Consider the following 15592-nt stretch of genomic DNA (forward strand, 5'->3'; position numbering starts at 1 on the left):
GTTTGGTTTTTTTTTTTAGTCAGTATAGTCAAGGTACCGTGTTATGTTTCAGATTATACCAGTAATATAGAGATTCACAGTATAGCCAGAGAAGCAGTGCTTTCTTTAGTTGTCTTTTTAAAAAGTTAAGTCTTTGAGGAGAAAGAGAAAAGCCTATCACCACTCTCATTATTTACTCACCTGTGCTCATCTTGATAATTCTTGTTTATCTTCTGCTATTACTTTCTTCCTGTGAAATCAAAGTATAAGGGTCTGTGAAATTCACATATGGTTTCTAGCTAGAGCTCTGGTCTAATTAAGAATTCCTAGACATAGAAATCCATTGATTTAAGCTTGGCTATATTGACTGCCTTGGTCACATCTCCCTGCAATATACCATGGAAATACTTTCAGCCAAGTGCTAGCTGGTGGTCTTCAAACTCTTGTCCGGCTGATCAGTTAAATACAGGGATAATCACCTTACACAAGTTCTCCAAAAGAGAGGACTACCTGAATTTTTGTTTCCAAGGGGTGACCTAAGTGCTTATTTGTGCAGTATAGCATCTTTGGGCTAGTTTATCACAATTATTCTTATCTGGACATTCACAACTACTGCTGTTTATTTAGAGTTTAGAAACGTGTCTAGCCAGCTCATGATCCTGGTTTGGACTGGATAGCTCAAATGCTTTCTGAAGTACTACATAGAGCCTGACTCCATACAGTGAGACACCAACTTTGAAGCAGTAAATCTATTAAATTTTGGTCTTTGGCAATAAGCAAGTAATTCTAGACTAGCCTTACTCTCTCCCAACTATCTGAGATATTTGGAATTGCTTTTCAAAACCTTTAGATGAAAATGATATTTGCCAGCAGTCCCGAGTACTCATTGTGGTTTCCACTTGGAGAAATTATGCTAGAAATGACAACTGTTCTCCATGCATGAGGAAACACAGTGCTATACTGAAAAAAAGAAACTCATATTTCAGTGCTCTAATTGAGAAAGTACAAAGAAAGCATGGATGGACTGTGGAGGAAAGGTTTGACAACTCACAAGGAGTGTGTGTGTTACTTTTCCCATGAGAAAGGTGGAAATATGCCCAAATGTGCAGGCTGTTTTTTTTTCCATTGGTCTTTAGTAACTGCCCCCAGGAACCTGGGCAGAATTGAGTGAGAGACTGAGAGGCTGCGGTTGTTTTGCTTTGCAGGTACCTCCAGGTAGCAATCATACTTCTATCTGCTTCGGGCAGCAGGGTGCTATATTTTAGTCCAGAAAATGTTGCCTCATATTTCGTGAACTTGTCAGTATTTTGTTAGACATATTGTGATACGATTCAGTCTGCATAGTTTGAACCTGTTGGCGTGTAGCTGGAGATGGCAAAAGCAAGATTAATGCTGCAATCATATGGCACAGACACTAGCTGAAGAAACGGTGTGTTCTTTAGCACTCTCTGTGCTGGGATTTGATCCTTACAGTAAATAAGGGGATAGCTTATTGGTTGTAGTCTGGTTTGTTGTAGCCCATCTCTTCTGTCTCCTCCTTGTACATTCTTAACTTGCTTTTTTGCCCTGGAACTAGCTAGCATTCAAGTGACCACAGGAAACTGATCTGGCTAAAAACTTATCTTGTTTCATTTTTTAAGGTTAGGATGTGTAAGGTTTTTATTTTTTTTGTGGATGTATATTTCTGTAAAACTGCTGGGAACTGAAAACTGAACCCTGAGGTACCACATAGGTGCATTTGTGTTCTTGCTGCCTTTACCTCCGTACTTATATATGTTTTTAAAACGCAAATATATGAAGCTATAATAAGTCTAAGACTGGCTATTTCCAGGTATTTTGATGTGTATAAAATATATACTGTAATATAGTGATTCTTTTTTCTAATAAAGAAAAAAGTAAACTTGGCAATTCCTTACTTTTTTAAAAATCGTTAGATCTTTCAAGCTAACATTCCGGATAATAGAGAGAAATATTTGTAATGAAGTTCCAGAAACATTTTTTCACTTACATTATTCACTCAAAAGATTATGTACTGTTGTTAGTTCTGGCTAATAGGTGATCCAACTGCAGGTGTTTTGAATTTTAAAACTCTGTTGCCAAGTAGCACCAAAAATTAACATTTAGAATACTCTGTTGCCATGGTAATTGGTTGGTTAGAAGACTGCCAAATAACTATAAAATGAAACCAATGCTTTTGGTGTGCCCTAAAAAGAGGGAAGAAAAGAAGATCACTGAGAACTGAAACATTACTTAATTCCACATTTTTCTTGAAGTTATTGGAGACACCTTGAATACTCAACTTAAATACATTTCACTATTTGCTGTCACATTTGTTGGTGCATAGTTTAACCAATATACACAACTGGTTTTGGTGTGGTTTTAAGGACTTTTTCCCTCTCTGCTTTAGCAGTGCTGCTTGAACTTGAGGGATTTCAGAAGCAAATTTCTTAATGCAGTAAAATCAAGAAGCTATTGTATATCTTGGACACACGTACATAATTTTTGGCCTTTTGCGTTGAGGCATTTTGATGTTAATGGGTCAGACTCTAATTTCAACCTCTTAGGGTAATCTTGACATGAAAAGGCTCCACTAGGGCTTAGGTATAGCTTGTTCCTACAATTTCACTTATCACTATTGTTCGTTCACTAGACCCAGTTTTGTACAGGTATTGTTGATAGCAATGTGGTCAGGTTTATTTAAAATAGATTCTTTTCTGAGGCAGAATTTACAAGGTAGATTCTTGATATTTTCTCATCGTCATCCCACTCTTAGGTGTGACCTTTGTGTCAGGTAGAGCCTTGAGAGCACAAGAAACTGAAACAGAAAAGCAAACTCAGATCTACTTTTTTTTTTTTCCAGGCATCAAGTGATAGAAAAGATATGAGACCTTGTATTGTAAACTAAATTTGGGTCTCTCTATGTAAAATTACATAACATTGGTTAGGAATAATATCGTCAAACTGTAAATTAATTTTTTTTTGGCATTTGTATCTGGAACTTGAAGATGATCTTCATATAGAGATACTTTACCATTTGAGGGAGAGAAGGGAGGCCTTTGTTTAATAGATAAGTGTTTGTGCTTTATGGATATTTCAGAATACTGTAAACTCTTACAGTGAGTTTTTTCACTGGAGGAGGTGCAGTGCAGTGTCCTTTGTCGAGGAGAACAGAATTATTTGTCTTTTCTAGTTAAGCATACAAGAACTAGGACTAGACTGTATGCTGGCATAAAGCAGTGGATGAAGAAACTCCAGTCTGTCTAGTGCTGGTTGTTTAAGGATTTAATAATTTGTTTAAGTGCATTATTGGGTCAGGACCAAAGTGTTCTGCACCTCATGGGCAGAAGCCCAAGGAGAACAGTTGTATGTGATTCAGGCTGCTCAGAGGAAAAAGACATGGCCTTCAGTTTATTGACTTTCATGCATTTTGGATAGCTGGGACTGACTGCATAAGTAAACTTTAATTAACTTTGAGTTAAGAAGAATTTAAGACATTCTGTGTCTTTCAGGTGTCTTCATGTACAGTACTAGCTTTTGTACATGGTAAAACAAAAAAAAAAGTTTGACTTTTCATATCATAAACCTACACAGTTCTCCTAGTATTTCAGGTTTTTTTAATGGAATATATTAAATCAGTAATGGACAAGATCATGTTATTGCTTATTTATTCTCTCAATCCTCTGGATCAGTAGTTTTTTGAAGAATGGTTTGGTCTGGGGTTTTGGTTTTTTTTTTTGGTCAAGTACAGTGGACACTAGTTGAGAGTAGGCACGTACCTTTCTTGATACATCTACAAATCTTTAGTCACACTTTCCTTTATTTCTTTCTAATTGGCTGAATACTAGCTTAGTTTGGAGACATGTTGCGTGTACAGACCTCAAAACAAGTTTCAGAAGTGGCCAAGTATAACATTTTATTCTAGTGTAGTGTTCCGTTGAGAACTTTGCTGCTGTTGTGTTAAAAATGTGAAGGCAAATACCTTTGACTAGTTATGTGAATCTGAATTGTACCTGTACTGTTTTGTCCACATTGTTTGGTGTGTTTTTGTTGCCATCACCAATGTGAGGACTGTTCCATGGCTATTTAGCATTTTGGAATATAAGCCAGATACTTTTTTAGTACTTTCATCTAAAAATACCTTAGCAAACTTGCAGATTTTCATAAAAGCTTTTTTTGCAACAGCTTAATTGCATGGAAGGCTCTTAAAATAACTATGTTCTATCACGTGTTCTGTCTTGCGTTATATATAATGAACTTGTCCCATTAATGCATGTCATCAGAAGTCCTTTCCAGTAAGTCCTGTACTGATTCAGGCACTGATTAAGCCCTTCCAAGATTTTTTGTTAATTGAAACTAGGTAATTTGCAACTATGACTGAAATATCAATCAGTGTTCAAATCCAACTATTTTCTTACAAGGGTAAAAAAATTAGAAGGAAGATTAGAGATCAGTCATAATATTACGCAATCTTGTGTCAATTTTTCTTGTTATATTCTTCCTGCTGGGGCTCGTGAAGGGCTTGGACATGCTGAGTACCGGGGAAGGCTTGATTGGACTATCATACAAGAGGAGAAATCTCTGGGAATGACAGACCCTGATTTATACTGCAGCCTGTCTAAATTTCATTGCAAAGATTTCTTCCTTTTCTTGTTGTCTTTTCTTAACCTATTTATGAAGACTATTATTATGCGTTAAATATTTGTTATTTTTCAAAATCTAGTACTGCTTTTGGTAGGAGTTTTTTTTTTGTTGTTGTTTTGGGTTTATTTTACTCACAAAAAAGTTGCTTATCTGACTTTGTAATATGAGAGGGGGATAGTTCAGTGAGTCCGAGGAGCCACTCTGGTGGTCTGAACCCCGTTGTTTCAGGCACACTGTAAATCTAAAACAAAACTTTTTTTTTATTATTTATTTCCAAAGGATCTAACTTGCTTTCTTGAGAACTTCATGAGTACTTCCAAGAACACAGTTGATGCATACTGTCCCGTGTGAAAAAGTGACTGTGGGTTACATAAATTGATATTCCTCGTCTGCCAAAGGGCGAATACCTTCTCTCATTCCTGCTGTCATATGTCTATACAGGCTTCATTGGTTGGCGGTAGAGAGACTGAGATTTGGCATTCATAGACCCCGGAAACATGCTGTGTCTGCATTAATATTTCTATTAAAAAATACATTACAAAATAGTTTCTGAGAGAAAGTTAAATATGGTTTGCATTTGTGTGTAACTAATATGTAAACTATGTTATTTAACTTCAAATATGATTGTAGGTTATGAATGTTTTTTTTAAAACAGAACAAAACCTAAAACCCAAGAACTCCTTCTCCCCAAACTTTCTAAGAAGGTATACCCAGTTTGCATCTGAGTTGCCAAAACCTTTGCGCATACATAATATCTTAAAGGTATTCAACCAGAAGATGCTTTATTTTTTTCCATTTATAAGAAGATGTAATGTAAGGAGCTATGATATTTCCATTCAAAAATAAATGTTTACATTCTTAGATGGTAAATAGCGATGTTAAGGATTTCTTCGTTACTGCATGGAGACTCGAGCAGTGCTGCTGTCTAGCAAAGATTTGGCACAGGTTCTTTTTGGCACATGGTTTCTTCTGTTAACTGAAGTAGAAACACTTCTAGGTAGACCTATGTGCATAATTATTTTCACTAGGGTAACTGAAGTAACTACTGACCTTTCCTGTACAAATTTTAGAACAGCAGAATAGTATTCAGCAAGTCATTCTTGTCCTAAAAATCCTCTTTGTCTTTAGCCTTTTCTCTGTGCAAGCACCAGTAACATTGGCCCAGTACAATTCTTCTCCCCTGCCTTTCTGGCAAGCTCTGCTCCACACGCTTCTCCTCTACCCTGGCAGAGTTGGGGCTGGTAATCAGTACATGCCCCTCTCTGGAGATTGTTTTGCTCTGACAGATTCAGCCTTCAGGAGAGCCACTGCTGAGTACAGTTCAACACTTAACCGCTTCCTTGAGTCAGTAACCTAGCTACAAGTGTAATCATGTGTGCAAAATACGTGGGGGCTTTTCTCGGGTTTTTTTTCAGAAATAAATGATACAGTCTTACCTTTATGGTTTCTGCACAGGACATAGACAAGATCTGACACAAAAAGAATGAGATTGTGCCCACAACTCTTTTTTTTTTTAACAAATTAACAAAATAAACTATGATTACCTTCAAAATCTTCCCTTCTGAGCTGACATGTCTGCACACCTGCTGCCACCGTTCAAAGCAATCCCTCAGATCATTTTCTGAAAGGCTGTTGAACATCTCTGTTATTCTTCGTTTCACACTTTCTGTTGACAGAAACAGGTTCTTTTGAGCTCCACTTGAACTCTAGGAAGAGGGGGCAAGATCAGGGAAACAGAGTGGCTGCTCAACACAGTGATATTATTAGCTAAAAACTGCTTCACAGACAAAAATCCTGTGGGCTGCTGCACACTAACATATTCCGACTGAGGGTAAGAAAATGTCTCTGGTTGAAAATGTGTCCCCTTGCATTGAGTGATCGAATTGAGGCTTGTCTCACTGTGAGAGGTTAGAACATGTTCTGTAACTGTCCCTTTGTTTCTCCCCTCCTGCTCTTGGTTCCCAAGCTATTGGGTTCGTTTCATTTTTTGTGTCAGGTGTGGTATACCAGCGAGCCTTGTCATTATAGATGTGAAATGTTCCTTTGTGAGCTTTGATGATTTATTTTTTCTCTTTTTTTGGTTAAGCCTCATGTGGGTGTATAGTAATTCCTGGTGGAACTGACTTGAGGGTACAGTCACCAGCAAGTAATCATTTTTATAACCTATGAGAAATTAGAAGATAAAATAGAAACCTGAGAGAACTTCCATGAGAAAGAGGTGGCAACTTATTTTGAAACCTTTCCCATGGATAAATTTAAGAGAAAGTTGGCTTTTTGTCAGGAAGAATCTTTCTGTTTGTTTGCTTTAATATTTTATATTTCCTAAGTCTAACTTACCTTAATATGAATAGTAAGATGTACCTGAATAAATAAGGCATTTTTTTTACTTGTAAAATAGCAAGGTTATAAGACTCGATTGACTCGCTGTTTCTCCAAAATGTGCATTATTGACAAAAGAACATCTAGGCCTAAAGTTTCCTATGATGAAATTCAATAGCGGAAGATTCCAAAGATTTGTCAATTTGTACCAGATGTATATTAGTATTTAGGATTATGTTTCTTTTATTTTCATGTGAGAAGTAAGACAAAAACATTATTGTCAGTTTTTCTTTAGTACTGTCTACTTTGGAATACGTTTTGGTAACAGGGTGCTGGGTAGGAAGTAAGATGAAGAGATTGTAGTGAGTTGGAAATCACTGTGATTTTATTTTCAACAAAAATCAATTCAAATACATAACATATTTCAAATTCTGTTGTATAATAAATAATGTTTAGTTTGGGATTCTTTCCTTAAACTTTGAAAATGTTTCACAGTGAAAATGCTTTTACATGTTATGTACTAATGGAAAAGTGGTGGTGGGGAAAAAATAAACAAAGTGAAGGCAAAAGGTGAATCTTTTCAAATCTTTAGCTCCCTCTAACTCTAAGAATAATACTGAAGTATTGCTAGTAAAGAATGTCTTGTCTTCTGTTTAGACCTCAGACACATTTTTAGACTGTTGGTTGTTCTTCCTGTTACGTTTATGGAAGCAATTTGATTTTAAACAAAATCTGAATTCATTTGAACTGGGATTTGGTTAGCAAGGGAATGCGCTCTGTATTCAAAATGGCTCTTTTTGTTGAACTAATTTCTAAAATTTAAGTTAATGTAATCAATGTGTTGTATATGGAAACTAATGAAGGGAAACAACTTTTACAATGTCTTCCATCTTCCTGACAGGTTGTGAAGATGAGAAAAGATGTGAAGAAGGCCAGAGTCCTGACTATCCGCAGACTAACCAGACACATTGGGAAATTAAAGTTGAAAAAGTTAGTTTTAAATATCACTGTTTTTGTTTGTGTGTTTATAGGTGAGGCAGTGTTTTCATCATTTTCCAAAAAAATGGAGAAGTAGAAGAAATGTATATTGTACTTAAAACTTCAAGCACTGTGATCCAAAAATTCTGGTCGTCGTACATTGCTAGTGAGAAAGCAGTTTCATAAAGCAGAATTGGTATAACATTTTTTTAAAGGGATTTAGTGTATTGGAAGCTAATTCCAGTCACTTACTGAACCTTTTACAGCACTTTTAAAAGTGTCAGATTTGATCTTTTATGCTATTCCTCTGATAGAATGTAAGTTGTGCAACTTTTTCTTGCTGCAGTTATCTGCAAGGTAGCAAAAAAAAAATTCAGTTTCATAGATATACGGGTCATTTTTGATTTTTTAATAATGAGTACTAATATTTGGTAAGTAGTTTAAACAACATTTTATAGATTGTGTTCTTAAAGATAACTGTCTGAAAATAACTTATGGCTTGTCTTACTGGAGACAGTATAAGATGCAGCTGTTAATGAGTTCAAAGTGTAAATTGAGTGTACGCCCACAATTTGGGCAAATTATGCAAAATAGGAAGACAGTGCAATGAATGCTTCTAGTTAAATATTACAGCTCTTAAAATTTAATTATATTTGAGATACCTGTTAGTGATATGAATTGTAGTTACCATTTTGTAATAAACTAGTATTTGTCTGTTTTAATTCTGGTAAATCCTTTGGATTTTGTTCTGTTCACAACAACAGAAGCATTAGATTATGTTCAACTGTTTGCTGAAGTGTTTATTTAATAACAAGGGAATGTGTTTATGCTTTCTCTTATGGTATTTTTATTTTTCAACTTAATGTTAGCACATTACAAACAGATTTTTTTAATAAAGACAGACTTCTTTTGCAGGGGTTCAGAAGACTTAAAAATAAAGAACCAAAAACGAGTTGAGAGGTTAATAGAGGAAATCCATGCCATGAAGGTAATATGTTTAGATATTTAAATATTAGAGGCAATTAATTTTAGATTACAAAAGATTTGTCTGCTTTCTGGAACTGCAGCTGTTGAAACTTAACTGAAGTATAAGGTCTGACACAAAAAAAAAGACTGTGCCTGCACTCTTTTTATTTAACAAATTAAGAAAATCAGCCATGATCACTTTCAAAACCGTTCCCTTAAGAGATGACACAGCTGCATATGATGCTGCCAATGTTCAAAGCAATACTGCAGATCATTTTCTGAAGGGCTGTTGAGGATCTCCACCGTTCTTGCGTTCACATCATCTGCCAACAAAAAATGGGTTTCTTGAGAGCTGAGTGGATCTTTGGGGTCTCTTCACTGTAAGCCTGAGTCTGTAGCTGAAAAGTTTCTGTTGCACATTTCTTCAGTTTCACAGGGGACTTGATGTTAACTCACTTCAGTCTTAGCACAGCAACATTTTCTGACCGTAGGTAAGAAAACATCTCTATTTGAACACACGTCCGCTCGTACTGAGTGGGGCGATCAAGTTGTCCCCTGTCTTACTGTGACACATTAGAACATGTTCTATAGCCATCGCTTTGTCTCTCTCCTCCTGCTCTTGGTTCATGAGCTATAGGGTTGGTCTCATTTTTTCTGTGTTGGACCTCATATTTCCAGAGTAAGCTTGGTCCTTACTGGAACACAACTCAAAAATTCTGAATATTTGATTGTTTGCTGTATCTGTCAAAGTGTTGGACAATTAAAGTCTTAAGCATGTTACGCTACAAATGAACTTGTTTAGAAATTTGTGATTCTTAAAGTTTTTACTGTATCAGTTAAAGTGCTTTGAAGGCATTTTTTGTGCCTGACAGTACAGTACTTTCTTTGCCAGTTCTCTTAGCTTTAAATATAATGCTACTTGTGTTTTACTTTCAACTTCAATATTCTGTAGTAGTTTGAAATTTTAGCTGCAAGGGACTTCAGTCAGACATTTTTTTTTATCTTCAGCCTTGTTGTCAATAATTGTTTTTCTTCTCTGTTAGGACACGCCAGTGAATGCTTCAGAAATTTTATAACCTTCTAATAGTTTTGTAGTAGTTATATCTCAATTTTAACTGATACTGCATCAGTTGTGTGTCGAAATGAGGTACAAATTCCAGTCATAATGCTTGAGCACAAGAGACCTCTATAGGCAAAGAAACTGGTTTTGTGTAGAATGGTTTTGATTGTTTTTCATTGATGATCTTTCCTGATCCTTGCACAGATCTTAGTCTTTTCAAAATCTGATAGCTGGAAAGGCGTCATTGACCCACTCAGATGTGCTTTGTGCCAGACTGATCAGGTGGAATCATAGGGGGTTTTAGCACAGTACTTATAAAACAAGAGTCCTTACAAATTGTTAAAAGGGAAAAGTAAATGCACAGCACTGTATTAAAGGTAAAGCACTGATCAAGCAACATGACTGTCATATTAAGGCATTTTGCTTCTGTGACTTGCCATCAGTCTTAAATGTGGTCCCAGGATTGATTGCTTTTTATTTTTCTGAAAATAAAAATACTGAAAATAAATATAAAAATATATATATATATATAAAAAATAAATATTTCTGAAAATATATCTACTGAAGCATGTGGAAGATTCTAGAAACATCTCTGAGTTTGTAAGAGTTTGTAGGAATATATATCAAATGATCAAATGTGGTGCAGCACTGAGCTTACAAGTCCACGTTTTATGGAGCTTCTGTAAACACTATTGAGAGGGTCACCATTCTGCACACATCTCCCAGAAGCATTCGCTTCATCCACTTTCGTCCACTGTGTTTTTCCTTCCAGGATTGGCTCATCCAGACATCTTAAAGGCTGCCTGCACTCAGAGAACTGTCTTGGCCAAGTACATTCAAGCTTTACCTTTAGTTGGTGTTAATTAGTGCAGGACTTGTTAGTGTTAAGAGCAGTTATCAAAGGAGGACAGGTTTGTCATCTGGAGAGTTAAGGCAAACAAATTTTGCTTTGAAATAGTTTATAGAAAGGAAGGAGCCTTCAAAGTAAGCAGCTGAGAAAGGAAAAGCTCTCCCACTTGTCTGCTAATTAGCTAGTAAATGCACTTAATTTTCTGAAATTGTGCTATAGATGGTCTCTAAAAAAAAAACACTCAATAATATTTTTATAGCAAAAAGGTTGTTTTTCTTGGTTTTCTTTCTTTAAAATGAACAAATAGACATTTTCTGGGTTTACAGTGTATTTGTTTCTTAGACAAAAGAAAAATTCCTGTTTTGTATGGAAATTGCAGCATAAAAGGCACTAGTTGTTTACATATTTTTCACGACTGTTGATTTCTAGACTAAAAGTGCTTTTTAGAATTGCCGTAGAAATATTCCTCGTTCAACGTGGAAGAGTAACAAGACAGCTTTTACAGAAATCATTTATATTATTTTGAGGTAGTGGAGCCTTTTCTATTGGTAAATTGTCACTCCAGGCAACCTTTTGTCTTAAGTTATTGATCCTAAGATTTCATAAAGCACTCTTTGCATAACCCAAATGGATATTTTAGAATTTTTAGGAAAGAATGGCCAGATAGAAGTAAATTGCTCCTAAAGCAGGTAAATTGCTAAGCGGTCTACAAAGTTGCAACTTAGAGCAGACTTCTGTTATCCATACTATTCTAGCAGTTTAGGTGTGTGGATCCTTACACTTCTCAGAGGTGGTGCAAATCCTTTCATGGTTGTCTCTATGTGTGCAGAATATAGAAATTGTTCAGTCTACGTATAACTTGCAGGAACAGTCCATAAACTTCTACTTATATGTTTTATGTAAGAAGAAATGTCTGCCTTCTCTCTTACTGAATGAGGAGGATAGCGGGCTGCAAAGAAAAATTCAATTGAAAAGACAAAAGCAAAAATAATGACATCAAAAGTGGTTTGGAGTCCGAAAGTGGATGCTACATCAGAGTCTGACACCATGTATATTCTCAGATTAAAAGATTTATTGAGATGGGTACTTCCATCTTTTAGAACTTCTTTATTGGTTGGATGAAGACATGAAGAGTTGCTCTAGACTGAAGAAAATACAATTTTGAAAGAAAAGGGTAATAATACTGGTGTTTTTTTAGCTTTTCCAAGTTGCCAGACTGCATACCTCTTTCTCAATATGAGTCAGTCAAGAACAGACTCAGACCACCTTTTTGCTACCACATACCCTTGTCAGGGGCAGAGGGAGAATTCTGGGGCTGCTGGCATGAGCTGGGTCTTTTGTGAACAACTCCGTTTATCCTGGTGATCTCACAAGGCATAAGAGGAGGATTCCATTTCACAGGGAGTTTGTTTCAAGATCAGGGAAGAGAGACTGAAGTTCCAGGACCTTGACATAGTTGTCTGTCTTAGAAGTTTTTAATGTGATGGCTTAATTTTCTCTTACTTGGGAAAAAAAATCTGAGGGATTGAAACCTCAATAAGGGAGAATTCATTGCCTTCTTAAGAATTACATTTTCAGTTTCCTTTAAACCCTTGAACTTCTTGTACTAGTTCATTTAGTCGGGGAATCTTGTTTCTTGGCCAGCACAGTGTTTCAGTATGATGGATGCCACTTCATGGGACAACTGTTATCTTTCATCCAGACTGTAACAAAAAAAAAAGTAAATAAATTGTCTGATGGTGCATCTGTTGTTAGAGGGTGGCTGCAGGATTCGTAAGGGCTGCTGACCTTCTGAATGATCCAAATGTGAACTCTTAGTTACAAGACTTTAACATCTCTTTCTAGTGTGGATCTTTATTAATTACAATCTGGTATTATAGGAATAAATAATTTCACTGTTAATATAAAGTTTCCTGTATATTAGTGAGCATCAATAGGTGCTCACTTTTCGAGTTAAATACTGTGGGTGTGTCTACTGTTTTTTTTATATCCTCTGTGTACTCACACATGCACAGTTCTTCATATTGAAAACCTAAGAAGTCTTGGTGCTGGGCTGTATTAAGCTTTTTGTTATTTGAATTTGCAAGTACCATATATTGTTGTGGTGCTCTTGGAATGACATTTAGTTTTTCATTCTGTAGGTGTTAAGTGTTAGAACTGGAGATTAAAAATAACTTCATTTGCAAATATTATTAATGATTTCTCAAGCACAATAATCAGAAGTAAACATTGTGAGAAAGGAGAGCAGTTAAAAATTCCAGTTACGTGGATGCAGGAACTGGTTTAATTGTTTGCAGGAGTTCTCAAAGCTATTGGAATAGTATACTGCTATTTGAGTTCTTCAGATTTCATTTTGCCAAAACTGTATAAAATGTTCATTTAACAATTCATTAAAGATGGAAGGAAAAAAGAACAGTGTGATCGTTTCTAGTCTTTCTACTATTATACTACTTTTTAAAAATATAAAATTATGTATATTGCAGGATTTTTTTTACTAGTTTGTCGGGCTTGATAGTACTTTTGAAGTGGATTAATTATCCATCATAGATTACTTCTTACCCTATTTATCAAGCTATGATATTTTAAAAAGTTTCTTCATACAAAAATAGCTGATTATCTAACAAGTCCAACTGTAAACATAACACTGTCAAGTCCACCATGTTCGAGCCATGTCTACATATCCTTTGAATACCCACAGGGTTGGTGACTCTGCCACTTCGTGGACAGCCTGTTCCATGCTGGACAACCCTTCTGGTGAGGAATTTTTTTCCTGATTTCCAATCTAGCCCTCCCCTGGCACAACTTGAGGCCTTTGCCTTTCATCTTATCACTTGTTACTTGGGAGAAGAGACCGACAGCCACCTTGCTACAACCTTAATTATAGAGAGCAGTGAGGTCTCCTAACCCCAGTTCCCTCAGCCGTTCCTTAAGACTTGTTCTCTAGGCCCTTCACCAGCTTTGTCGCTCTACTTTGCCTCCGGCAGCTAAACATCTTTCTTCTAGGGAGGGACCCAAAACTGAGCACAGCTTTCCAGGTGCAGCTTCACCAGTGCCCTGTACAAAGGGACGATCACTCCTCCATTGCTTTTTGCTACACTATTTCTGATACAAAGATGAAGACTTTGCAGGTGACTTTATGCATGCCATCCCTTCAACAAAGCACAACTTCCCCACATTACACAACTGCCGCAGAAAGGCTGGCCATGGCAGTGTGAAGCTGCTCTGCACTGCGAGCCAGAGCACAACAGCAGCCAGCCCTCTCAGGGTGCCGTGTACCAACAAGGCACAGCTTTTGTTAGTGTCTGATTTCCCCTGCACTCCCTGCCAGCACCCACAGCGTTGGTGCTCTGGATCAGTGCCCTGCCTGCCTCCTCCTGCCCTTGCCTCCTACCACCTCTGAGGATGCCACAAGCTCCGACACAGGTGCAAGCACTTGCCTCAGCCCCTCATAGGGGGCAAAGGAAGCTCCCACACCATCTTGGCTATGCATAAAGACCTCCTCACTCCTCCACCCTCCCCAGGGTGGTGGAAGTTGCATCTCCCAATCTACATGCCAGTACCAGAGGCCCTGATGCTTCAGCCTATGACACTGGTGGGACTAAAAGGAGATGGGAGATGGCTATACCACTGTTAGCACCTGTCTGGCCAATTTTTACATTGTCCGTGAGGAGGCTTTAGAAGGAGGACAACACAATCCAGGGCAAGAAAGGAAGGAGGAAGTTCCAGCACAGAAAGGGTCAGAAAAAAAAACGATGTCCTCAGGCAGCCTCCCCATCCATGTACTAGCTGCACCCACCCCTGCTTAGCTTCCAGGAGTAGAATTGCTGGACACACTAAGGGTTGAGTGTCTCCACTCACTCTCTCAAGTCAGCGCTGGCCTGATACCCCCATCCTGGCCCTGCTTTCCGCACCACCAGCTTTCCCCCTGGGCTGCTCAGACACTTCTGAGGTATAGGTGAGACCTTCTTCAGACAACTGAAAGAAGCTCCATGTCTGCAGCCTCTTGCAGACTTGAATCACCTCACTATCTGCTGCAGTGGCATCAACAGCATCTGTTAAGCAATTCAGGAGATTTTTAGAGAACACCAATGGTAACTCTTAACAGAGATGACAGAGGAACTAATGACAGGAGTTGTTCTGCTGGACCTGATACATACAAACAAGGAGGAACAGGACAGTGGAATGAAAGTCAGGTACAGTACTGCTAGTGACCCCAAGATGGTAGAAGGTGCTGAGAGAAGGAGACAACAACACAAAAAAAGCAGAATCACAACCCTGGGCTTGAGGAGAGCAGAATTTGTTCTTCAAGAGGCAGCTGCTTGGAAGAATCCCATGGCGGTCCAGTCCTGAAGGGGGGTCCAGGAGAGGCTGATTTTTCAGGTATCACCATCTCCAACCTCAAGAATTAATCTCTCCACCACCAAGGAAGTCAAGTGAAGGCAGGAGGCCTGCAGGAGGAACAAAGAGATCGTGGCCAACTCAGACATCAAAGGGAAGCATGCAGGGTGGAAATGGAGGCAGAGATGGCCAGGGAGGAATACAGAGCCACTGTCCGTGTGAACCCCTATAGCTGAATATGGTGAGGGAAATGAAAGGCTTCTGCAGGATCATCAGCAGCCAAAAGAAGATTAGGAATAACCTGAGCCCACTGATGAGGGGACAGGAGATTCCTGTTAAAGGAGGTTAGAAAGGCCAAGGTACTCAATCGTGCTTTTTTGCAGTCTTTACTGTTAAGAGCAGCCTTCAGGAATCCTGGCTGCCTAAACTAGTGGGGAGGTCGAGACCAAGGACGACTTACC

At 37.8% G+C, this 15592-nt stretch overlaps 1 protein-coding gene across 3 annotated transcripts in view; it reads left to right on the forward strand.

Moving 5' to 3' along the window:
• The window catches only part of SRFBP1 (serum response factor binding protein 1), an 80655-nt gene that overhangs the window by 24313 nt on the left and 40750 nt on the right, over positions 1–15592 (forward strand). For all 3 annotated transcript variants that reach the window (XM_054054277.1, XM_054054276.1, XM_009562961.2), the window contains 2 exons: positions 7841–7929; positions 8833–8905. In XM_054054277.1, the coding sequence (XP_053910252.1) occupies positions 7841–7929; positions 8833–8905 (162 nt within the window). The remainder of the gene's footprint in view (positions 1–7840; positions 7930–8832; positions 8906–15592) is intronic.

Source organism: Cuculus canorus, chromosome Z (assembly GCF_017976375.1).
Source record: "Cuculus canorus isolate bCucCan1 chromosome Z, bCucCan1.pri, whole genome shotgun sequence".
NCBI classification, from domain to species: domain Eukaryota; kingdom Metazoa; phylum Chordata; class Aves; order Cuculiformes; family Cuculidae; genus Cuculus; species Cuculus canorus.